The sequence below is a fragment of the Squalius cephalus genome (genome assembly GCF_949319135.1).
Source record: "Squalius cephalus genome assembly, chromosome: 10".
Classification (NCBI taxonomy): domain Eukaryota; kingdom Metazoa; phylum Chordata; class Actinopteri; order Cypriniformes; family Leuciscidae; genus Squalius; species Squalius cephalus.
The window spans coordinates 18072909-18097640 of NC_137131.1; the positions used below are offsets into that span (position 1 = coordinate 18072909).

The window sequence follows — 24732 nt, forward strand, 5'->3', positions numbered from 1 at the left end:
ATGTTACTTTTTACTTCATAGGTCACTTTATAAAGTAGGTTTGGCAACAATAATGGTCAATACAAAGAGAAAGTCAAAGTCATTGTGTCCATGATGGGAGATCTGATGTGAAGGAAGCACTGTTAGGTGGATGGCCAAATGGTGTCTTGCCCAGAGTTTAAGAGCAGCCCAGGCCTGCCCTCGCTTGTGGGAGTAGAGAGAGGCTCCTGCAGTTTTAAAAACTAGGATGCAAAGAAAAAATAAACGGGCCAAATGTGCTCTCAAAATGACAATGAGAATCAATTCTTATGGTTAATACTAAAATGGTTGTTCTTTACAACAAAATTGTTCAAAAAGAGTTTAGTTTAGTTTTGGGTGGTATTCATTAAATGGGACTGCTAAAGAAATGCAAAGGACAGAAGTGAAGCAGAGTGATATGCCAGGATATTAAATGGGATTTCAAGAAAATAAGTGGAAATGACATCAATACAAAGACGCAGTCTGCATTTCATCTTGGGCTCATAGAACTCAATGTACTCATGGCAATCAGACAGTGTTATTCACTCCAAACCCCAGAACAGAAACCTAAGGCATTTGTGTGGTCTGGATGTCATACAAAAACACAACTGCACAGAGCTGATGTTACCTATTAAGGCACTGTGTAATACTTTGTATTATTAGGAGTGCCTTTAATTTGAATGTATTAGGCGAGGCATTAATAAGCAAATAAAGATCAAGTTAAAACCTTCAAAAGAGACACCCAAAGGTAATAAGCACAGACAAAAGATTCAAGTGCATCGAAAGCAAACCTGCAGTATAAATCAATGAGAGAGGACAGAGTAGAGACACAAAAAAGACAGTTAAAAAAAAAAAAAAAACACTTCACTGAATTATAATACCTGAATCATGTTTCTGAGGCTATTTTGGTATTTTCTGATACCAATTTTGTATAAAGCAAATAAAAGGCACAAACAAATCGTTCTTAAAACTTAAAGTAAGAAATGTTCACTACATTCACAAAAATATGCCAGAACCGGTCGTACTGTTAATGATAGAGACGTTTTACATTATCAGACCATAATTATAATAGGGACGATTAACTATGACTCTGGTTTTTATAGTTCCACATGCTCCTACGCGCATACAATACTGTGCATGAGGTTAGAAGTTCTATATTACATTCACTTTCTTATCAGTGGTATTGACAGCACATTACAATACTCAACCACTTACATTCGTCGATGAAAGCAAAAATCTACACTACTGGCCAAAATTTTGGGGTCAGTAAAAAAAAAATTAAGAAGAAATTAATTTTATTCAGCAAAGAACCATCAAATTGAGTGTCCGTAAAGACATTTGCGTATGTTACAAAAGATTATTTAAAATAACTAACTTTATATTCATCAAAAAATCCTGAAAAAAGCATTACGCTTTCTACAAAAAAAATTGCAGCACAACTTTTTTTTCAACATTGATAACATTAAGAAATGTTTCTAAAGCCCCAAATCAGTAATGGCTGCCGGATATACAGATATATATTACATTTTTTAAATTATAATAAATTTTACAGTTTTTACTGTATCTTTGAACAAATAAATGCAAGTCATGGTAAGCATAACACCGTATCCTAACCAGACGTGACATGACATGCGATAAAAGGTATATTTTTCATGTTAATCAGAGTTTTTGTCCTAACCAGCTGTGATATGTGGCAATTCTATTTTAGAAACGGTTTCCATGTTTCTGCGATGTCGCGGCTGGCACGACAACATACAAAAGTCTGACAGTGATAATCTCAGGTACTGTTTATTTGGTTGATTTAATGTTAAAAGCATCTAATAAGAGTCTGAATGTCATCTTGCATGACCTTTATAGCCGTACTGAATCGACAATGGATCATTCACTTCAGATCTTGAAAATAAATGAAAGGAAACAAGAACTTTTAACTGTGAACTCAATATTAACAAGCAAGTTTATTCTAAGAAAAAGATTGTTTCAGTCACTCAGTATGTATTTTTAATTGTTAAAATGGTGTAAGAGTCGAAAGTGTCGGCCCACACGCTCTTCTGATAGGCTGTGATTTTTTATTGTTTTTATAGTGTCTAAGGTGATGATACACAGGGTTACTTTTTGAGCAATGTTGCTGGGCAATCTTGCTGAGCGATTGTTGCTTGGGCACTTTCCCATTGAAAATGAGCAATAAATTTCTATCTGGATACTTTAGATCGGTCCTGGGCCCTGTGTCTCATCTGGTTTCCCGTTGACGGCAACATTGCCCAGCAACATTGCCCAAAAAGTTGCCCTGTGTATCATCACCTTTAGTCGCTTTGCGTCTGATGTGGCCAGATAAATTGCTTGTTGCTGGAATCGCATCGCGTCTGGTTAGGAAACGGTATAGGAGACTCCTTTCAAAATGTTTTTTTTTTTTTTTTTAAATCTTACTGACCCAAACTTTTGAACTGTAGTGCAAGCTTCTACATTTCTTTACATGCAGAACATGGGTTAATGGCTACAATAGTCTACAACTAAAATCGGAAAAATTAGGCATCAAAGGCTTACACTGCAAAGCAACATGCACAGATCTGAACTTAAGACTCAAAATATAAAGTCAAAATGCAAAATTTGAAAATGAGATTTAAAAATGGCTCAAATCGGATGCCAAAAGAGTGCTTTTGGCGTTTACACACAAGCAACAATGTCCAATCTGTGCCAGTGATCGTGTGTAAATGCAGCCATATAGTCCAATAAAATAAGAGATGCACACATGTCTAAAAGTTAAACAGCAGGGGGCAGAGTGGAGCGAACAATTCTAAAGTAACAAACACAAAATTAACTTCGGCTCAAATTTGCTTTTAAAAGCAAAGGCTGTCAGCTCCACTGCTAATTAAATCACAGCCCTGAGTAGAGTGGCTCACTACTGGAATAGGCTCATGCAGTTATCCTGTTATGAAAGTAGGCTACCTTTACAAGCATGTAAATCTCATCTTAGTGATGTGTATTTTTCCTTATTCATATTCAAGTGAGTTTTCCTCTTCAGACAAATAAGTTCAGTGGTTGAATGAATATTTGAACTTGTTTTCGGATCCCTTTTAGGTCAAAACATTTAAAGGGACAAGAACTGCAAGAACCCTCAAAAAATATTGCAAATAAACATATGATGAGCTTATAATCAAGTCAAAACTTGACAAGTTAAAATTGTCAATTAAACTTAACCTTTGGTTTAGATTTCCAGTTGAATACCTATAAATGCTAATATATATATATATTTTTTTTTATGTTTACAGCATGATATTTTAGTAAAAGATTTGATGTTCACTTTGAGTAGTTGGGAAGTTCTTTACTCAGAAAGAAAACTTTCTGGCTTTAAATCTACTAGATAAAACTGATGTGTGCCATTATCTTATATGTAATGCATACAGCTATTATTGCATTTCTTGCAGCCCTAATATGGAAAAAAAATAATCACGGAACATGATTAAATGTTCTTTTCTAAGCTTCAAATGCTCATAAATTTGAAAGTTTATAGTTTTGTGTTCATAAAGTGGTACGGATATCACAATTCTAGGCGATATATCCATTTGATTTTCCCCTTCAAAAGGTCACAGCGCAACTTGTAGCCATCCAGACTACCAAGATTAAAATGTCAAACTAAACAGTTATAATAATTGAACTATATAATCTGAAAAATATAAATGAATCATATGACCCTACAAGAACTTACAGCACATGATTCAAGAACAATAAAAAAAAGAATGAATTAACACCAAAGAGAGATAGATAGAGAGAGAGAGAGAGAGAGAGAGAGAGAGGAAGTACACTGGAAAGCCACGTGAGAAAAAAAGGGGTAGATTGAAGCGCTAACAGGAAGTGCCAAAACTATAAGAACTGATTATATCAGGATGAGGTGGAGAATTAAGTGCTTGGTCATGTTCTGTATTAAAAACCACCAATACTGTTGCCGTTTAATGGGGGTCACGCTACATTTTAAGATGGGTGGGGCCTGGCGGGGTCTCCCCAATGCTTAGAGCCCTGAGATTTTGGCATTCCAGCAAGAAGCTGTCTAAATCTGCCTCACTCACTAGTGGGTTGCTGAAGAAGAGGTTATGATCTGGAGGCAGACCTCCATCCGACCCCCAGTCAGAGTCGGAATCGGAGCTGCCGTCAGCCGAGCCCTCTGTGGCTGTGGGCGGATAGCTGAGCTGCTCCAGCTGCTCCACCAGATCATTAAACTGCATGGCCGAACTGTCTTCCGAACGCACCGAATACGCAGGGAAGTTAACCATCGAACTGGCCTCAGAAAGGTTCTCGGAACCAGGCAGACGCAAGGAGGATGAAGAGTCGGGTCCTCCAAAGCCGAGCGAGAGCGAATCGCCGGCAGAACCTATAGGAAGGTTATCCAGCGAGCTACACTCGGAGCGGTTGTTAACCAGGGAACTGGTCTCAGATCGGCCGAAGGCACTCTCTGAGAATGCGTTAGCGTTGCCGTTAAGGTCCTCGAGACCGAGACCATATGTAGCGGGCGGCACGGAGATTCTATCGCCGTATTCGAATCTCTCAGCACCTTCTTCGTCAAACCCATAACAGTAGGCTTCCGCACCACCAGCGTAAAACGAGATTTCAGCTGGATCATCATCTATATACTCTTCGCTAACATGCAGCTGATTGCAGGCACTTGGAATCTGGTACGACATCTGTTGGACGCGCATTAACTCCGCCTCAAACGCTTCAGGTGTGAAGAAACCCTTTTTCGTCCCAACGCTTACGCCACCCACCCCTACTCCCTCGCTATCCTCATTGCCATTTTGGGAGGGCCGTGCACTAGAGGAACTACTCTCTACACACACAAACGAGGGGCCGCAGTCTCCTGCTGCCTGGATATGAGTGGCACCTGGGAAGGCGTAGGTGGATTGGGAGTTCTGGATGGAGTCCTGCTGAGTTGGGCTGGGGGCTCTTGGAGGCTGCTGCATCTGTTGGAGATTCAGAGGCTGGTTCGGGGTCTCTGTCCGCATGGGTAAGCTGGGGGCATGCAGGGAGTGGAAGGAGGCGGTGACAGAGGAAGGACACACTGGAGCCCTTAGACTGTCGTTAAAAGACAGATTCTGAAATGGATGGGTAAGGTAAAGAGAGTGGATGAAAACAAAGTGAGTTGTTTTTGTTCTTCATAGTGGTATTAGTTGTCATGAGTTTGGTTGGATGTGTCCCTGATCTTAGGCTCTACTGACCTGTTTGAGCACATCGGAAGCCAAGGAACGTGTCGACATGCGAATCTTACTGTTCCTCCTGTAGAAACAGCATAATCAGTGCAAAGCAGATAACAGAGAGAGAAGCACCACAACAAAATGGCTTACGAAAAACGGTCCAATATGCAGTATAAAACAGGTTTCATGTGAGACTTTGAAAAAAAAAAGATTTACCTCTGGTAAGGAGTTCTTCTCAACCCGCTGTCCCTCACATACTCAACAAGCTGTTTCTGCGTCCTCCCACTGTTACATATACACAATGCATTTTAACAAACCAAGTCAAACATTCTATTACCTTTAAGTAGGTGTAGGCAGTAAAAGCCACAATTTATATTCACAATATTCTTAAAAAATTATCTTATGCTCACCAAGGCTGCATTTATTTGAAATACAGTAAAATATATTTAAAAAGACTTATTTCTATTTGAACAATTTTCTATTTCTAAGACTATTACATTTCAAAATGTAATTTAATCCTATGAATTTTCAAAAACATTTCTTATTATTATTATCCATGAGGAAAACAGTACGGATACATTTTTTTGTGGAAACCGTGATCATATTTTTTTAAGGACTCTTTAATGAAAAGAAAAGTTCAAAAGAACAGAATTAAAACATTAAATTTCTTTACTGTCACTTTAGATACATTTTTTTGAACAGTCAACAAAACAATGCAAAGAAACAACTTTATCAATAAACAAATTATTAAAAAATTGTTTAAACGATATGGATAGCCTTCCATGAAATGATGAAAACCTTTTTGGTGACTTATGCAAGTAACTTGCAGTACTTGTTCAGTAAGTGAGGCAGATGTTAGTGAGTTCACTCAGTGAAGGTTTCTTCTAACAGATTGAACTAGTATCTCAGGAAGTCTTTTTGAACAATTCATTAAAATCAGCTCATACGAATTGGACTACAATGATTGGGCTGTATGTTTTTGTTCTGTTAGAAACTCCCACGGCCTGTTCACCGCAAGGACGATGACTATAATGATAACACTATTAGCATCCACACCAGTGCACAATATTGTTCTGTTCATTCTAAGCATGATGCAGTTTTGTCGCCTGCCACTTTAAATGTTCGAGCTCTGAAAACAGGATGGACTAGGATGGTTTTTTATCGTTCATCCTTGGTGTGAATGGGCCATAAGCAGCAGTGCCAGAAACACTGGCATAATCACAATCGAAGTGATTCTCGATCATAGCACATGTGTACCTGTATCTGAAGGAGGATCCTCTGCTGAAGAAGACGGCTTTGGATTTGGGCAGAGGCTGGTCTAAGAGACGGAAAAACGAGTGATGTTCCACACAGTTCTTCCAGAAGATCTTGCACTGATCTCGACTGCCCATGAGAAATTCCAGCGTATCCTGATGAGGACCCTGTGGAACGAAATGTTGATCAGTCACTGAGAAAAGATTGATCTTAAGAACTTCCATCTCAGATGAAAGGCAACATGAGGAAACATGTGGTCTTAATTCTTAGCAACCCATGAAAGTGATCCAGACAGAATAACAAACGTCACTTGGAATACATTTAAAATGTTTACATAAGATGTATAAGATGGCCTCATCCAACTAAACTCCAGAGCTCGAAAACATTACTTCTACGTCTTATTATGTGTCAAGTTTTTAGACTGATTTCACTGCTTTGTATTTCTCCAAAATTGTGTCTTTTAGTGAGTCAGAATCAGAAAGAGCTTTATTGCCAAGTGTGCTTGCACACACAGGGAATTTACCCTCCAGCTTCCAGTACACACATATAAATATAACAAGACACATTATAACATTAAAGTATAAAAAATATGCATGTACTGTCATTCTGACTGAGTCTTTTCTCATATGAAATTGTTTCCTTGTCATGTTAGACTTTTTCTGTCCCTTTTTCTTTGAGGTAGTGTCTACTGCATGTTTGTAAATGTACATATAATAATATTATATATAACAATATATATAATATTGTAAACGTGATACCTACATGGACTTCTGGGTGCAGTTTAATTAGAAATCGTTTCCTCTTGAAGCTCAGCTTCCGAATCTTGGACCAGTTGAAGGTGTTAATTTTGGTGTGGCCCTGAAAAATAAAAAGATAAATATTTATAATAAAATAGATATAAAACAAATAAATGCATATATACACACACCTGTGACTACATTTCAGATGACTTCTATATTATTGTACTATATAACGCACTAAAAATGCACCAATATTTGGAGTAGACTAAAATAATTTTGGACTAATAATAATAATAATAATAATTTTTAGAGCTCTAAGGAAGCAATTATATTCACTAAGAAGTTAAAGTTGTACATGTACCTGAAAGACCTGCAGGCCCATGTGTGCTACAGCCAGGTTGATCTTGGTGCCTTCTCGGTCAGCAGCGGGATGAAAGCGTACCCCATACATCTCCAGTTTACGTGCAATCTCCAGGACCTGGAAATCCGATTCTGCTGGGGTCTGCCCCCTACAGGCGAGGGCGCAAAGACAAGTGAAACATATTACCACAGCAAAAAGAATTTGGGTAAAGGATCATTTGTTGACTAGAATAACATTTTATAGGCTTTATAACTTTGAAAATTAATAAGACAAAATATCATCTATACCCACTTTACATTAATTTTTATATTTTTGTATTGCCAATGTGTGAACAGCTTGTAACGACACTTAAAAATGAGACCTTCCCTGACTTCCTAGCTGGTCTATGAAAGCCTGTAGACTGATTTTTATCTGATTCGTACTGGTTTTGCCAGGATAATCCAAAAGATGTAATGGTTACGCGCGTTCCCGAGATCCCCTTTTACGTTCAATGACACATGAATGCTAATACAATGTTCAGGATAATGCTAAAAGAGTCATTTTGTACTGTACTGTAATTGTGCGTTTATTTTGTTATTGATAAAAGCGCACAGCACATAATTAAATATTAATCTAAATGTCGCTCTCAGCTGCCTGGACGGCATCTGGATGCTCGTGAACAGTTTATTGCTGCAACAGTATTTCCAAATTCTGGAAAAAGTGGAAAAATAACTCCACTGTGAGTATATCGGGGCATTAAGTCACGTTCGGTCTCTTGTGCATTATGTATACGAGCACAAGCAATAAGTTGCTGGCTGCAGTTCACTAAACGGCCACCTGTATTGCTCTTAATATATTGTTAACCATCCAAACTGTAATCCTCTGTAAGGTCGGTGCAATATTGTATTGTATTGTATCGTACTATATTACCTTATATTTTGAAAAAAGTATCATGCTCATTAAGGCTGCATTTATTTGACTGAAAATACAGCAAAATTGTGAAATATTACAATTTCAAATAAAGGTGTTCTATTTTAATACATTTTAAAAATGTAGTTTATTCCTGTATGATGCAAAGCTGAATTTTCAGCATCATTACTCCAGTAATTAGTGTCACATGATCCTTCAGAAATCATTATAATAAGCTGATTTGGTGCTTAATAAACATTTTGTATTATTATCAATGTTGAAAACAGTTGTGCTGCTTAATATTTTATGGAAAAAAAAAATATTATATCAAATTCAAAAGAACAGAAATAATATGAAATAGAATTTCTGAAACAATGTTTAGTGCCACTTTTTATGCATCCTTGCTAAATAGAAGAAATATTCATTTATTTAAAATGTATATGTATATAACCTTACTGACCCCAAATGGCAGTGTATACCTCACTACCTTATATATACACTTGTATATAAACACACCTTTTAAATCTAAATCTAAATCTCACAAAAGTAATATCCTCCCATTTCTAAGCAAAGTTTGGGGGGATGGCCAGATATATTCCATTAATGTTGTATAGCGTTCTGGCTAATCCTGGGCAAATGTTAGAGCAGAGCCAGATCATTTTGCAATTTTGCTCATCCTTTAAGCTGTTCAATCTGCTTAAGCCCCTCCCCTTCCCTTGTGGCCGTATGGCTAATAAAAAGCCTTGAGCCACTGGATTACAACCACAGCCTCACATAGCCACTGACACAGCCGACCTGCAATACTTCTCTCACACCCAAAGCCTCAGATTAAACCCACCGGAAATGCATCATTACAAAGAGCCAAAAACACAGGGCTCATATGCCTGAGATCTTACAAAAAAAAAACTTCATATTTTGTTTTCATATTACCTCAAATCTCTTGTTTTATGTACATTTACAAAAATTGTCAGCCCATTTTTTGGCCCAAAAAGTGTGATTGCTTACAAAAGTAATAGCACACATGCCACATAGTTTTAAGCAGATACATGTCCTTTATTATATTATCTAATAGTGTCTGTAAGCTCTTAAAATAGTGTCTTTCTAAAGTTCAAGCAGAGAGAGAATCTGCAGTCCACCTTTAACTGCCTCTAAATCTCTTCAACTGCCACACACAACAATCACTTACTCACTATCAGATAAACCAAATAAACTCAGCACCAAATGGAAACACACTGTCAATCAAGACATCCAGGGGAGTTTGTATTGAAAGTTCAGTTAGATGTTCCACTTGAAACAAATGGCTTCTCATTCCACACAAATGCTTCCAACTAAACTGGACATGACAAAGATAAAATTACTTTTGTGCCATGAATTTTCTCAACTGATTCTCAGCGGTCAGCTCAGTGAAGTTACAAACGCAAAGCTTGACAGGCTAAGATAAATTTAAGAGGAACAATGTGCAAACCTACACCTTCAGGCCAAAACAATAAATGTCTTACGTGTGTCTGCGGTGGAGCTCCATGATCTTTTCTTGCACACGTTCCTGATATGGCAGCACTTTATTCATCTTCAGAAACTCCCTGTCTGCTATGTCATCATAGTCACCGATCTCAGCTGGGGGGGAGAGAAAAGTAAATGTTAAAAGACAAATAAGAGTGTCCAAAGGATCTAGTTTTAAACTTCTAGTTGTGGCAACGTACTGTTTGCATTCATGTTGGTTTCATATGGTTTTGAAAAACTTTTACAGGATTTACAACTGTTTAAATTTAATGACTCTAAAAATGTAATGTGGTGTAAAAAGTAATAAATTAAAAACAGTTTTTAATTACGTTCTCAATGTAAAGTAAGTACATACACTACCGTTCAAGAGTTACTATGTTTTTTAAAGGAAATTAAAATTAATATGGATGCATTAACTTAATTAAAATGGACATTAAAGACATTTATGTTACAAAATAGTTCTATTAAAAAAAAATGCCATTCTGCCATTCAGAATTTCAGAATTCTGAAAAAATATATCCACAAAAATATTAAGCAGCACAACTGTTTTAAACATGGATAATAAGAAGAAATGTTGTCTGAGCACCAATGCACTGAAGACTGGAATAATTGCTGCTGAAAATTAAACTGATAATATTTCCAAGTATTACTGTATTTTTAATCAAATAAATGCAGCCTTGGAGAGCACAAAAGACTTCTTACCAACCCCAAACTTTGGAACGATAGTGTACATTTTTGGAGGGATTGTACCATAAGACATTTTACTACTTGAAAATAACCTAGCAATGTATAAAAATTCAAATTGTTTGACATTTCAAAAGACTTATTGACCTTGACATACAGTCATGAGGCTCTGCTGATCCTCATCTCTATGACAGCATGTCTGTTTTATGTTTTCCCCCTGTATGTTTCTGAACGTTGTCATTTTCTACTTTATGCACCCCTATTCATAAATACACATTCAAGTCAATGAATTTATGCATTCAATTTGTAATGCATTTTTGAAAAAAATGGGGGGAAATAATCATGTCAATGACTGACATTACAAAGCAGAGACGCAACATAACCAGTGAAACACAACAGATTTAAAACATTATGAAGGACTTGGGTGAGGAAACTAACTGATCTCAAATTACATACATTGCACCAAATGAGAGGCAAGCAAGGCGGCAGTGTTTTCTGAACAGTTCAGTCGACCATCTATTAGATCCCTCTTGATTTGCAGAGAAAACAAGTACCTGGGGAAAAAAAAGGCATATAATTAAAAGAACTGTTCAGCTTGTGAGTATATAAAGTATGAATGGATGGTGATTTCAAAACATCCCACCTAGAAAACTCCTCCTGAAGCTGACCGGGATCTGGAGGAAAGAACTTCACTGACAGCCGAAAGAGTGTGTTCATCGGCCCTGTGGATGGTAAGCACAAACACACAGGTTCAAAGACCCCAAGATCCTCTGATCTCTAAACACAACACAAAGCAGAAGGTGTACTTACGTCTCACTTGTTTCATTATGAGCTTGGTGGGATCCAGCCAAACCTGTAGAAATAAAACAGTCCAAAGTAATAAGACTGGCATTTCAGCTTATAAACTCTAAGCAATAAATAATACAAATAATCTCTCACTCTTTCAAACTACATCTGTTTTTGGTCTTTGAAGCAAGCACTAAAACTGAAGAACATCATGGTCACAGAGGCCACAGATGAGATCTTGAGATGGTGACCACACCAAAAACATATTTCAGAGATTTATGGAAAGTTATTATCTCCTCCTATTCAAATGCCCCGGGATATGCACTCTTTTAATTCAAAACTCTGTGCTTGCCAGTTTTGGGATCTTGCTTTGGGATGTGGATGATCAGTTTTAATTGTATGTGTCTGTAGAGTTTGTAGACACTCTGCTCCTCACAGCACATCTGGAGTTGATTGTGGCAAGAATGTACCTTTTCTCACTCCACCTCCAGCTCCTTCCACTCCGCTGACCTCTCAACTTTTGCGGAATCATCACAACAACCCTATACACACATTCCACACCTTTTCAAATGAGCTAGCGTGGCAAACTCAAAAACAGATGGCCAACAGACCGTCTACAGTGTTTATATCAGAATTACTTATGAAAAGTTTGTTGACAATGTTTTTTTTTATTATTATTATTGCGTCAATAAAAAATAAAAAAAACTGAAAAAGATGAATTATGGCGATAACTAAACTGCTAACTTTTCCCATTTATTTTCTCCATAGTGATTTTATAAATATTTTTTAATAAACAGTTCTAAGCAATGAACCAATCCAAAAGAAACCAGCAAAAAACAAAACAAAAAAAGACACATACACTTACATAACACAAAGGATTAGTCAACCTAAAATTATATAATTTACTCATGTCATTTCAAACATTTCTTTATTCTGCTGAACACAAAATATATTTTGAAGAACGTTGGTAACCAAAACGTTTCAGTTCCTTTTGACTTCCATTACATATTTTTGTTCATACAATGGAATACAATTGGAACCAAAACTTAGTTACCAACATTCTTCAAAATATTTCTTTTGTGTTCCATAGAAAAAAGAGAGTTTGGAATGACAATAAGTGATGACAATATTATTATTTTGGGTGGACCATCCCTTTAAGCTTATTCATTATGAAAAAAAATTAACTTGCTTCACTGGCTTATAAAATAACTTACATTTCCTTTGAAAAGCACACAACCACAAACAATTTGCCAGAAAATTAAAAATATATTGACTATGTAATTAATTTCTAGGCTTGCAACATCAAACACAAGCAAAATGTAAAAAATAACCACCGTTTTCAAACTGGTATTCTGAACACTCCTCTCATCCGTCACTGGTCAAAAAAAAGAAAAGAAAAAAAAAAAAAGTCCCATCCCTAACTCACACACCACTGGCTGAGCTGAATCAACCTAGCAACGATTACTTATCATTTTATCTCCTTATTAAGCAAGGGTAAGTATTTTAAAATTGAAAAATTACACACTTCAGCTTTAACGTTTTGTTTCTGGATCACGTAATCCTTTAAATACATCAAAGTTTGTCTGGCACAGCACACAGAACTGTTTGATCAACTAAAGTCTTCCAGTGTGAAGTAATTCTGTATAAATGTATTCTTTTAATGACACCCATTTACAGATATGTTATAAAATATAAAGCATGTGTTCTTTAAGTTTGAGTGTCTGTATCAGGCTGGTTTAAAGGGAACAGCAAACCTCTGGGGCCCAGAGAAAGGCAGCACAAATAACATAATACACCTCCTCGTCTTTTAAGAGCTTAGCCGGGTTTTCAGAGGAGCGGGCCGTTCACAATCCCGTCTTTGTGTGAGCAGGGGGACTGTTTGTCAAGTGGCCACTTACCCAGTTCATATGCAGGTTTTGGAACTCCAGACCAAAGTAATCGCTCTCAATGAGATTGATCCGTCTGAACACCTCAGAGAAAAGAGCTTGCCCTTCTGCTTTTGACTACAAGAAAAAGAAGGGAAAACAAGACATTCAATTAATATACATATATATATATATATATATATATATATAAAATATCTCTGTCTGTGTGTGTGTATGTATGTATGTGTTTGTTTGTCATATATATATATATATATAAATTTACATTGTCCATTTTGTTCACCACTTAAAACACATACTGTACATCATTAATTTCCTCAAAATTAGAATCATACAACAAATGTATGATTTCCGTTAAATATATGATAATACATTTTGCACAGAAGTCAGATGACAAGAATACTATTTTAAATACTAAATTATTTTAGAAAATATATTGCATATAACTGCAACGAGATCAAATAATCACATCAAGTATAACTACTTCCAAGTATGATGTTATAGTTCATTTCAAATAATGGTATTTTTTAATGGGGTTATGAGGGGTAAAATGTTTCTGTGGAAAAGCAGCTGTGTCTGCTATGAATTCGCTGGATATTTGAGGCTAATGGGTGTCAGTGGGAAATATCTGTGGGTTATCTGAGAAATTCTCCACAGCATGCAGCCAGGCCTAAACCAGACGCAAGGCCAAAACACATTCAGTCTCTGAGATCAGCTGGACTGTCTGATGTAAACATATAGCTGTGAAAGGCTAGGAGAACATCTGAGGACATTTCAGAGCACAAAGGCTGTTAAACCTGCTTAAAGGGAAAAGGGGTTTCCCTGTAAACAGACTCAAGGGTTTGTCATTACAAAATGAAGGACTAATTACTATGTACCCAGAACACACTGTGCTTGGGTTTTGCCATTCAAGCCTGTGACTTTTTTGGGAAAATTATACAGCAGACAGCTGTTTGTAATGTGAAATATATTTTTAAAGACCATAAAAACAGCCCGAATTGGGCTGGCCAGATTGTTACCCTTGAGTTCTGTGGTACCTTCTAAACTTGACTGAATCTTTAATACAGTTTCTTAAATAAAGAATGTACTCTCTCTGCCAAGCAGGGCAGGTAAGCACCTTCCAAATGGCTTCCTCTAAACTCTGCCAAAACCGGCATCAACATGCACAGCAGTGTAAAGAGGAGACGGACCACTAAAAGAGAAATGAAGAAGAAATCATAATACTTGATACGGAAGCTGTGAATGGATTGGAAGAATCAACATGATGGCAATTTTATGGAAACATTGCTTGTGTGTTAAAATGCAGTTTCAATTAGTTGGACCGGCCTGGAAAATCAGATCATTTATTTGATCTGAAGGAAAAAAAATTATGATAAAATTGTTGTTAGAATTTAATGAAATACATCAGGGCTGGGTTTAATATAGATTTCCAGATCTGATTCTGATTCATAAGCTCTCAATTTAATACAGATTAAGGATCAAGTTCATTTAGGTATATTTCAGTTATAAATGGCATTTATAATCTTACATGCACATGAAAGAAAGAAACCTACTGTCTATCTATCAATGCTATTAATTATACAGTGTAGAAATGGTTATTCTTCTTTTAAAACTATTCTTTGAAAGAACTGGCTTATAAGGGTTCATTCATTTCGGGAATCAGGCTACACTGGTTGTGCTGTATTTCTTTATTCCCTAAAAACAACTCTGGTCAAAATATGATTTCTTCTACCTTGGTGCGGAATTGATATCAGGGTCATTCATTGGAAAAAATGTATTTGAAAAACAAATTTTTTTCCCAGCCCTAAAATATATTATTGAAAGGCAATCAGTTGTGCCTTTTCCCATTAAAGTAGATGCAATAAGCAAGGTAAAGACAGTAAAGACATTTGCAATGATATAAAGATTTCTGATAAGAAATAAATGTTGTTCTTTGTACTTTCTATTCAAACAATCCTGAAAAAAGTATGACACTTTCCACAAAATTCGTGAAAATAATAAGAAATGTTTCTGAGAACCAAATCAGCATATTAGAAGGATTTCTGAATGATCATGTGACATTTACATTTTAAAATATATTAGAATACAAATTTTTGTTTGAGTAACATTTCACTCTTTTGAATAATAAGTAAGAGTTACTTGCTTCATTTGACTAGAGTCCTTTGCTTCAGTTATTTTACCAGTCCAAAAACATTGTCTGTTATGCTGGCTTGATATTGCAAACTGGCATTTGTTATCTGATTATTTTAATTGATAATCATAATCCTGAACACATTGGTTTATATCACAAATAGATTTATTGTTTACTGCACTGTGTTATCCTTAAGAGTTATTCACCTATAGAGGCTCATGAATCAGAAGTCTTGCACGTTCAAAAAAAGTAGCTTCTGCACTGCAAAAGCTGGATAATCTACAAAATAAAAATGGTTGCCAATTGAGGGACTTTGGTGTACAATCACTCACACTGCTATAAAAAAAAAATGAAACAGTACTGGTCTTCTGAACGCATTTTCGACGGTCCCATGTGTGTCTTATGCTTGGAAGAGAATTCTACAGACTGTCAGTTCACATACTTCAGCAATAATTGGATTAAGTCTCTTTTCTGCAGCTTCCTCAAGCACCCTAAACTAAAAGCCCATTAGAAGTACAGCATAACAAATCTAAGCTATGGATCAACTAGGGGGTGTTGACTCCAACAAGGAAATACCACCCGTAGCATATTTTCCATGCGTCACAGTGCAGTGCCTGCTGAACCCTCTAAGCACATAGACGCTATCCAGCGAGCAGGAGTTTCCTTGTTACAGTTGTAGCGTCAGTCGGGCGGGTTTATGGGTCAACAGTGGCCGGGATTACTGAGCAGCAGATGTTCACAGTCTGGGGAATCTTTCTCGTATTCACCAAGCCAATTTGTCAGACTACATTGGCAACTGCTGAATCCAAACTAACAGTAATATGTACGCTTTTCCCATTTAGTCTGTCAGTACAGAATCTGTGATCATGCGTTTGAGTGCTGTGTTGGGACATGTTGAGATCTCAGCAGGAGGCATCTCATTCTCACACTCCAACAATCTATGTTGCAACAATCCCAGCCATACCTTGACACCAAATAATAAGAAACGCTGTAAATCATTAACTTTAAGTAAATGCATGGCAGTTACATGAATGAATTACAGGTGTTTATTGTTGCACGGCTGCTGAATCTTCAGCACCACAGGCTCACAGCAAAAGAAATCATATTGAATGAATAGAATGTGACAAAATAAATGACAGATAATACACAAACACAGGATACACACAGGACAAACAAGTGTTTCTGTCTGAATGACAAGCAAATAAATGTTCTCAATAGTTATTTTTACAAATTGTTCAATCAGTCAGAGTGGTGTGAAGCAACATCTGATTCGCAATAGCGAGTCTTTTTTTTTTCATATCATGACGTACATCCAAATGTAAAGGGTCATCAAAAAACAAAAAATAGAAAAAACGTAGGGCTGGGACTAACTAGGGCTTGCACAGACTAGTCGGGTAGTCAGGTAGTCGACTACTTCAACCACTAGTTAGCACTGTCGGAAGCCAAAGTACTCGAGCACGAAATAACCATATACAGAGTAAAATAATTGTTTCCTTGGCCGTTGTCAGGGCACACTTGTTTTCCTTAATGCAAACCAGGAAACCATGACCTCGCGGCCAAGGAGAATATATGGGAGGGGGAAAAGACAGCAAAAACTACATGAATTTTTGTCTTAATCTATTATAATCTATTATAAACTATTTTAAACGGATTGAGTGAAGATCTAAGTGATGTGAGTAATGATCCATTATTGTTTAACTGTTGAAGACCTGTGAAATGTTATATGACGAGGCTATTGTTGTATAATGTATTGTTCGATGTCAAAGACATGGATGTTAAGGTTATAATGTTGTATGTCTATGTGTCATTTTGCCGATGTTAAATACAAAATCAAACCCATTATTTTGTAAAATGAAACATTGATTAATCTTTCACAATAAGATCTATAACATGCATTTACAAAATAGATAAGGTGACATTCATTTTTATGATGACTAAACTAAAATAACTAAAATACAATAATTACTTTTACTGATATCCATCTTAAAATCCACTTAAAATTTATGGAATGCTGATCATATGAATCAACTCAAATCACACAAAGCAAAAAGAAAAATGAAGCAGGCCCAGCCAAATGATATTATGAATGTAACAGCCAACACATGACTGTATTAGATTACCTATTTAGTTCAATATTTATCTGAAAGAAGTAAAAGGGTAAAGTTCTCAGGAAATGTGCCGCAGACGGCTACATTTTCCTGACTTTCGTCTCTGTGGTAAGAGCATACATGCCAAGAACAAAAAAGTAATTGTAGCTAACCCTACTCTCAAGTTCTTGACCATGGGCTTATTTAAGTGCAAAGATTAAAACACTCCCTCACTCAATACACTCACTGTTACAGGCATCAACTAAATGTTTCAGGAATCTGACCCTTAAAATAAACAGAGCAGGGAGATTTCATTCAAATAATACACAAATGATACATTTGATTCCTTATTGTATGCATAAAACCAACTGGCTCCTGCAAGAGACCTGTGACCACCACCAGTGGCTAGCATTTCGGGCGGACAGCTGGACATAAAGAGTTTGTCAGCACTTAAAATGGGAGTTAATAAGGATCAGAGTAGGGTTTTAAATGTACCTGGCATTACTGACCAACTGCTCCAGTGTGCTGCGTCACCCAGATGGTTAAATAGCTTGCTAAAGCCAGCCTTTAGTTGAGTGCAGTTCAACAGGAATAGTACTCATTCAACATGCACAGCACAAAGCAACACATTATCTAGTTGTAGGTATAATGGGATTTAGTCAAATCTAATCAAATATCTAATGTTTAGATGAGTTCCCAAGAGTTTTTACACTAAGAATTCTCTCTCTCTTTTTTTTTTTAACCACAGTTTTTGCTAGGGCAGCACTATTGGCCCATCGCTAAGCCCCACCTTGATTTTCAGTAAAATGTTCTTGTAAGGTCCGGTTTACATGGAATGCATTTTTTCCATTCAACTGTGTTACTTTTACATTGATTTTCAATGTAGATAATTGCTAGACGGACATGTTTGACTGTTGTGCTCGCGTCTTTTGCAGCGTTTCGTGCATGACAAAGCATTCTAAAAATGCTGCGCTCGATTAAAAAAAAAAAAAGTCTCTAGACCTTGCTTTTTTTTTTACCGCTTAACTGGCCTGCGTTTTGTATGAATGGCCACTAACATTGTAAAATTGATTGGACATTATTCTTGCATGTGCTGGGATGAATTGTGACCTTTAAAAGCATATTTCTGTCGTTTTTCTATAAAGAAATTCTAAATTACGCAATAACATAAGCACTAGTTCGTGGACCTTAGCTTTTATGTGCTCAGATCACTCGCACATGCACAGGTGACCACACACAAGTTTACACCGAAACAAAAATGCACATGGAATTTATTCTGAACCATCTATTGCATAATACCAGTTTAGTACTGCCATTGTTTAAATAAAACCTATATATTAACACATTAAGTCTCTTTGGAAAGGCTCTGTAGTGAACTTGATCTGTGCTTGAGCAAATCCTGACTTAAGGTCAAAGTCAGTGACGGCCGCCAACAGGGCCAAACCAATGAAAAGCCAAATCTGTCATGCTTCAACACCCTTAAATTATCAGAGTGAGAGATGGGAAAAGTTGTCATCTGAGTTGGGGGTGGCGGGGGCTTGAAGCAATCAAGAGATGCTGGCCTCTAGGATTTTCCTCATGGCCAGCTCTCTCAAAGCAGTCACTAATTTGTTCCACTAATTGCATCGTATGGAGGACGTTAAGCAGGCCAAATGAGTGAGTGTGTGCGAGGCTTCCTAGAGCTGACTGTACTGATGTGGTAGATCGTGCATCTTGTGACTTACTATTAGAAAGCTGTTTTGCCATTGTTGCTATAAGATAAAACAACCAGATAAAGCAACAATACATTTTTGATAATCAAAAAAAAAGGTCTATTTTGAGATTATCGGCATAGACCCCAGCTGATTAGCAGAAGCCTTTAATTTAAGTAAATGTTTATCTAATTTCAGCATGTGTGTGCACATCTCAATCATTATAATTAAAATGTATCTGCTTTCAAATAGCAGGGTTTCCATAAATACCAAAAAAAGTAGTCGGAAGAAATACCAGTGTAAATGTTATAATGCAATACTGTAACAGAATGAGTGCACAAATAAACATGCATGTGTTCAAAAATACTGTTGTACTGCACAAAAAAAAGTAATTTTTTGCTTTTGTCTAAGTTTAATTAATTCAAATGAGCTAAAGTAACAATTTTGACAACTTAATTTCATTGCGTTCAATCCACCTACTATATTTAAAACTGAAGTTTACTTAATTCATTTGTTAAAACCACATGATTTGTTTTTGACAACTAACTGGGCAGGGGATCTCTAGTTCCCAGCATGCTTTGCAAGTGACAGCATTAGGAGAGTAAATGGATTAAGTGCTATTTTTATGTTTTTAGTAAAAGGATTGAAATGTTAGTTTAATGTTCAGTTATGTTGAACATTTAGGAGTTAAGGAAGGAGGAAGACAAACAAAAAAAATTGTTTTGTTGCCCAAACTAAACTGATTTAATTTGAAATATTTTATTATTATTTTTTATTTATTTTTTACTGTGTAAAAACTTTCTTCAATTACATTAAGTAAAGATATACATTTAATAAAATTTTTTAATTATTAATAATTTTTTTTTGTATTAGAAATACAGGTATTTCTTTGAGATGCCTTTTTTGATAATCAAGAAAATCTGTTGCTACTTCCGTTTAAACAACTACAATGGATACTGAGTATTTATATTAGATTATATATATTAGATGACGGCAAACGTAATCTAAATGTAAACAGAGGAAATAAGCATGCAAAATGAAATAGCCAATATTACAAAAACGGTAACACTTTAGTTTAGGGTCCGATTCTCACTAATAACTAGTTGCTTATTAGCATGCATATTACTAGGATATTGGCTGTTTATTAGTACTTATAAACAGGGGTGCACATAACTGGTACGCAGGTGCGCATGCGTGGTAAAAATAAACGATGCGCAGTAGAAAACGTGAGGGGAGGTGCTTTTGAGTACCAACATTTTTGGGAACAGTGACACGTTTACTTTTTAGTAAACTTTTACTTTTTACTTTCACGTTTATTTTTCCTCCAACTCTGGTAAGATAGCAATCATGATGATAAGTGTTTTCATTAATTATTAGGGGTGCAACGGATCGCAGTTGATCCGTGATCCGTACGGACCAGGCCCCACAGAATGGCATGCATGTGATTTGCGGATTAACTGCCAAGTTTAACCATCATAGGATACGTGCGCCACGTAAAGTGAGAGTACCAAGCAGCATCTCCAGGTGCTCCCTTGAGAACCAGACCAAAAAAAGTTATGTGCATCCCTACTTATAAAGCACATATTCATACCTTTTTCTGCATGACCATATTCTACATCCCTCAATCCTACCCAACACCTAAACTTAACAAATACATTTCTAACTATTAATAAGCAGTAATTCGGACTTAAGGCATAGTTAAGTCATGTGACCAAAAAATGTAGCCAATAACCGATATGGCACTGAAATATAGTAGATCCCTAGTATTCTTCCATTTTAATTTAACATTTTTAGTATTGGAACTTTTGGCATCCCTGATATAACACCCATCTCAAATTAACACCCATCTTGCCCTCTAGTTATTGGTATCACACACTGAAAAATCTATATCTGTTGATTACTACTAAATATAGCTAAAAAGGCCAACTGACCACAGTGTTGTTAAACAATACTTTAGGCAACTATTTTTCAACTGAACTCTTGGTGTTAAAAAAAAATGACATTACAGCAACAAAACTGAATCATAGTTAATTCCAAGCAACTACAAAATAAATAGTGACATTTGCCATTATTTTTGAGGATTCTGATTTTAAAATTGTCTGACACAAAGAAACTCACAACCAGAGTCCCTAAAGAATAAAAATCATCTAATAAGTCTTTAAAAAGTTTAAAGACTTGTCCAAAGGCTGGACTAAGGTTGTACTACTTGTAATACTAGTTATGCCAAACCAACACAATCTGCCCAATACACACAACATGCCAACTCCCAACCACCCCATTCCTCCCACTCACTCCTTTAGTCTGTCAACTGAACTATTTATGAGCTTGTTTGCTCATGCTGGACAAGTCCTGCTCCACTCCCTCCTCCGAAATCCCATCAGCCAGCCCCTGTCTCCACTGTTCCGCATTCCCAATGATCGAAGCAGCCCCCTCACTGCACTGACCCCTCCACAAAGACTCATCTGTGCCTCACACAAACAAAACACATTCATATGTATTCATTAAAACACACACACAAATTTTCATCGCTCTGCAGGTCTCAAACACAATGCAGGGAGTGAATGCCAGTGCTTCTTTCCTCTGTTGTTACGGGTTGAATAAAAAGGCCCAGTGTTCCTGAGCTTCCTGAGGTGTTTGCTGAGGTGTGGGCGGAGCCCCGAGCCTACTGACCAATCCCATTTAACCCTCTCTTTGTAGAGCCGCCCATTTACCTGCTGTCACTGCTGCTCCCTCACTGTCAGTTACAGTTGTTTTGAGTCTGAAAGCACATTCAAAAACGGCTCCAACATTAACAAAGGAAAGAATCTGAGTACAACGTCTACATAAACACAGAGGGAATGTCTACTTTGGGCCTCTGCACAGTCTTACACAACACACATTGTTTTATTAAAAAGAAAAACACAGACATTATAAGGAAGGAATTTTGCCAATAAGGATTAAAGTTGGCACAACGTTTTTGAAAGGCATGTTTTACGTTCTGTTATGCCATTAAAGCCATTGAAGAACAGGAAATGTATTTTAATGTGACTGTTTCCAGGTCTGTGTAGGATCAAAAACCATTTCTGGCCACTGGACATTCTCAGCTTTTAAAAGACAGGCTGTTTTTTCAAGGCCTGAGCCAGTTCAAACATCCAATGCGGCAATTAGTGTCTATTTTTACTTGAACATCAATGGAGAGCAAGCCCAAGATTGAATTACAAGTGTGTAGAGTCAGGACAGATCAGTTTTATAACCTACATAAATCATGCAGTAATGTTTATCACAAGTTCTTGCAAATATTCACAAAGACAATTATAAAAGGGTAAAAGTGTGCACAATAAAGAAAAGGAAAATCCTTTAAAATCGAGTTTAACATGTTGGTTTCAAAAAACTTTATACCATTTTGCCAGTTTTACAGTGTCCTTGTTACATATGTTACATGTACTTACCGTAGTAATAAGAGTAAATTATGCATAATTACATGCAATTAACCCTAAACCAACACCTAATCCTACCCAAACCCTATAGTAAGTACATGTAGTTAATTATTACTACTCAGTACTTAAAGGAACCGTATGTAAGAAATATATTTCAATTAATCATAAAATGGCCCTGATATGTCACTAGACATTAAGAAATCATGTTCATTTCAAATACTTATATCACTGACAACAGTAGTCCAGCCAGGATATTGTCATTTAAAAGTGAAGTTGCAGCCCTCAACTGATGTTGATGTTGTCATGTTGTGTTTTGGCCTGAAGCGCCACCCTCCACCTATCTACCAATCACGAAGTCAGTAGTGTTTCGGCATCCGGGTTGCCAGCTCTGCTCTAGTTACCACAGCTACGTAGCAGCCTACGTTCCTGCTGGATCCTGCAGCCTATCTGGCAACCTCGAGTCAGGGGGGAGGGGGAGGGGATACACCACTTTACAGTAATTTGAAAGTGATTGCAGTACCAGTTTTGGCCACAATCTTACATACGGTTCCTTTAAATAATTACACCGTAACAATGACACCTTAAAATAAAGTGTAACCACCATTCCCCCATAAACTGTAAAATTAATGATTCTAAAAACAACAACTCAACTATCAAGTAGAGCTGCATGATACTGAATAAATTGAGAATCACAATATTTGTTTAAAATAGAGATCATGATTTTCCCATGATTCTGAAAAGACAAATACATAAAGACTTCACTTGCTTCTTTACTGGATAAATCAGCTTTTTGAAAGGATCTCTTGAATGATTCAATAACAAATAGTTTTAATTGACACTTGTCACCACTTAATGGTGTAACAATTATAATTGGTATTTGAAGCGTCGTGATTTACTCTATTATGATCGCTTCATCAGTGTATATATCCAAAATATAAACTTTATTCCAGTACTTGTGTGTACGTATTTATACCAACTTATTCTAACCCTACCAGTCTTCTAATACTCTACTAGCACTCTAATGACAGTTAGTAGAGATGTAGGTGCAACGTTACTTATAGTCAACAGAATGTGACTATCAAAATATAGTGAAACCAACATTTTTTCCTTTTGATTCAACTATTCTCTCTGATATCAGAACAGTGATACAGTTGACTTAATGCCGCCAAAAAAAAGATCAAAATTATTTTTAATTCAGAAACTAAAAACATGTTAATTCATCCAAGAGGTTTATTCAAAATAGTGTATGCATGAATTGCGTTTGTAATGTAGGTTTTACTAACAGATCTGGACCAAAAAAATAATAATAACGTCATTGACCCAAAAGTTAGTGTAACAAGTATAAATGTAACATTTTGATCCATCATCACCAAAACTCGCAGACCGGCGATAAATTTGTAGAGTTGCATAAAAAGTATTTGTCCAGACAAAGAGGACATTATTACATGGCTAAAGGTGTATTTATATCTGTTGCATAGTGTCATTGAGCAGATAAAGGGGGCTCTCTACCCTCTCTCTCCACAAGCAGCTGTGAACAGACCCTCATTGGAGAGTATTTGGCAAGGTTCCTGGTCCTGGAACAGAGTCAGCTCAGTAAGAGAACTAGTGTGACATGCTACCACACACACACCCTCTTCTGCCTCTCTTCAGGACTGAAAGCAGGGGATCTCCTAAAATGCAGCATGCTCTGGCCCTGGGTTGTGCGAGAGTTCTCTGCAGTCTCCGTTTAATGCTGTCTATTTCTGCCGTTCCCCCCGCAGAGCCCCAGCTCTCCAATAGATTCCTCAGAAGGTCACAGTAGGGCTTGAATGGCGTGCTGCGTGCACTGGTCAAATTCCATGCAAATGTGTATGCGTGCATGTTCTCTCTTTGTTTCAAGAGCTGAGAAAACATATGGCGAACTCAATTATAAAAACCGATGTTCTAAGACAAGCCCACACCATCACAGCTGCCGGAGTCCTTGTTATGACTACAAATTTAGGTCAATGTTCTGTGTGTGTGTGTATATACATATAGTATATACATACATATATAGTTATATATGTATATGTATATATGTGTGTGTATATATATATATATGTATATGTATATATATGTGTGTGCATATATATGTATATGTATATATGTGTGTGCA

At 36.6% G+C, this 24732-nt stretch overlaps 1 protein-coding gene across 3 annotated transcripts in view; it reads right to left on the bottom strand.

The window, feature by feature from the left end:
• The window catches only part of farp2 (FERM, RhoGEF and pleckstrin domain protein 2), a 50877-nt gene that overhangs the window by 17404 nt on the left and 8741 nt on the right, over window positions 1-24732 (bottom strand). For all 3 annotated transcript variants that reach the window (XM_079884268.1, XM_079884266.1, XM_079884267.1), the window contains exons 3-13: window positions 13289-13393; window positions 11415-11457; window positions 11248-11326; window positions 11061-11158; window positions 9920-10034; window positions 7533-7680; window positions 7194-7289; window positions 6435-6598; window positions 5394-5462; window positions 5202-5259; window positions 4868-5078 (exon numbers count right to left, since the gene is read on the bottom strand). In XM_079884268.1, coding sequence (XP_079740394.1) covers window positions 4868-5078; window positions 5202-5259; window positions 5394-5462; window positions 6435-6598; window positions 7194-7289; window positions 7533-7680; window positions 9920-10034; window positions 11061-11158; window positions 11248-11326; window positions 11415-11457; window positions 13289-13393 — 1186 coding nt within the window. The remainder of the gene's footprint in view (window positions 1-4867; window positions 5079-5201; window positions 5260-5393; window positions 5463-6434; window positions 6599-7193; window positions 7290-7532; window positions 7681-9919; window positions 10035-11060; window positions 11159-11247; window positions 11327-11414; window positions 11458-13288; window positions 13394-24732) is intronic.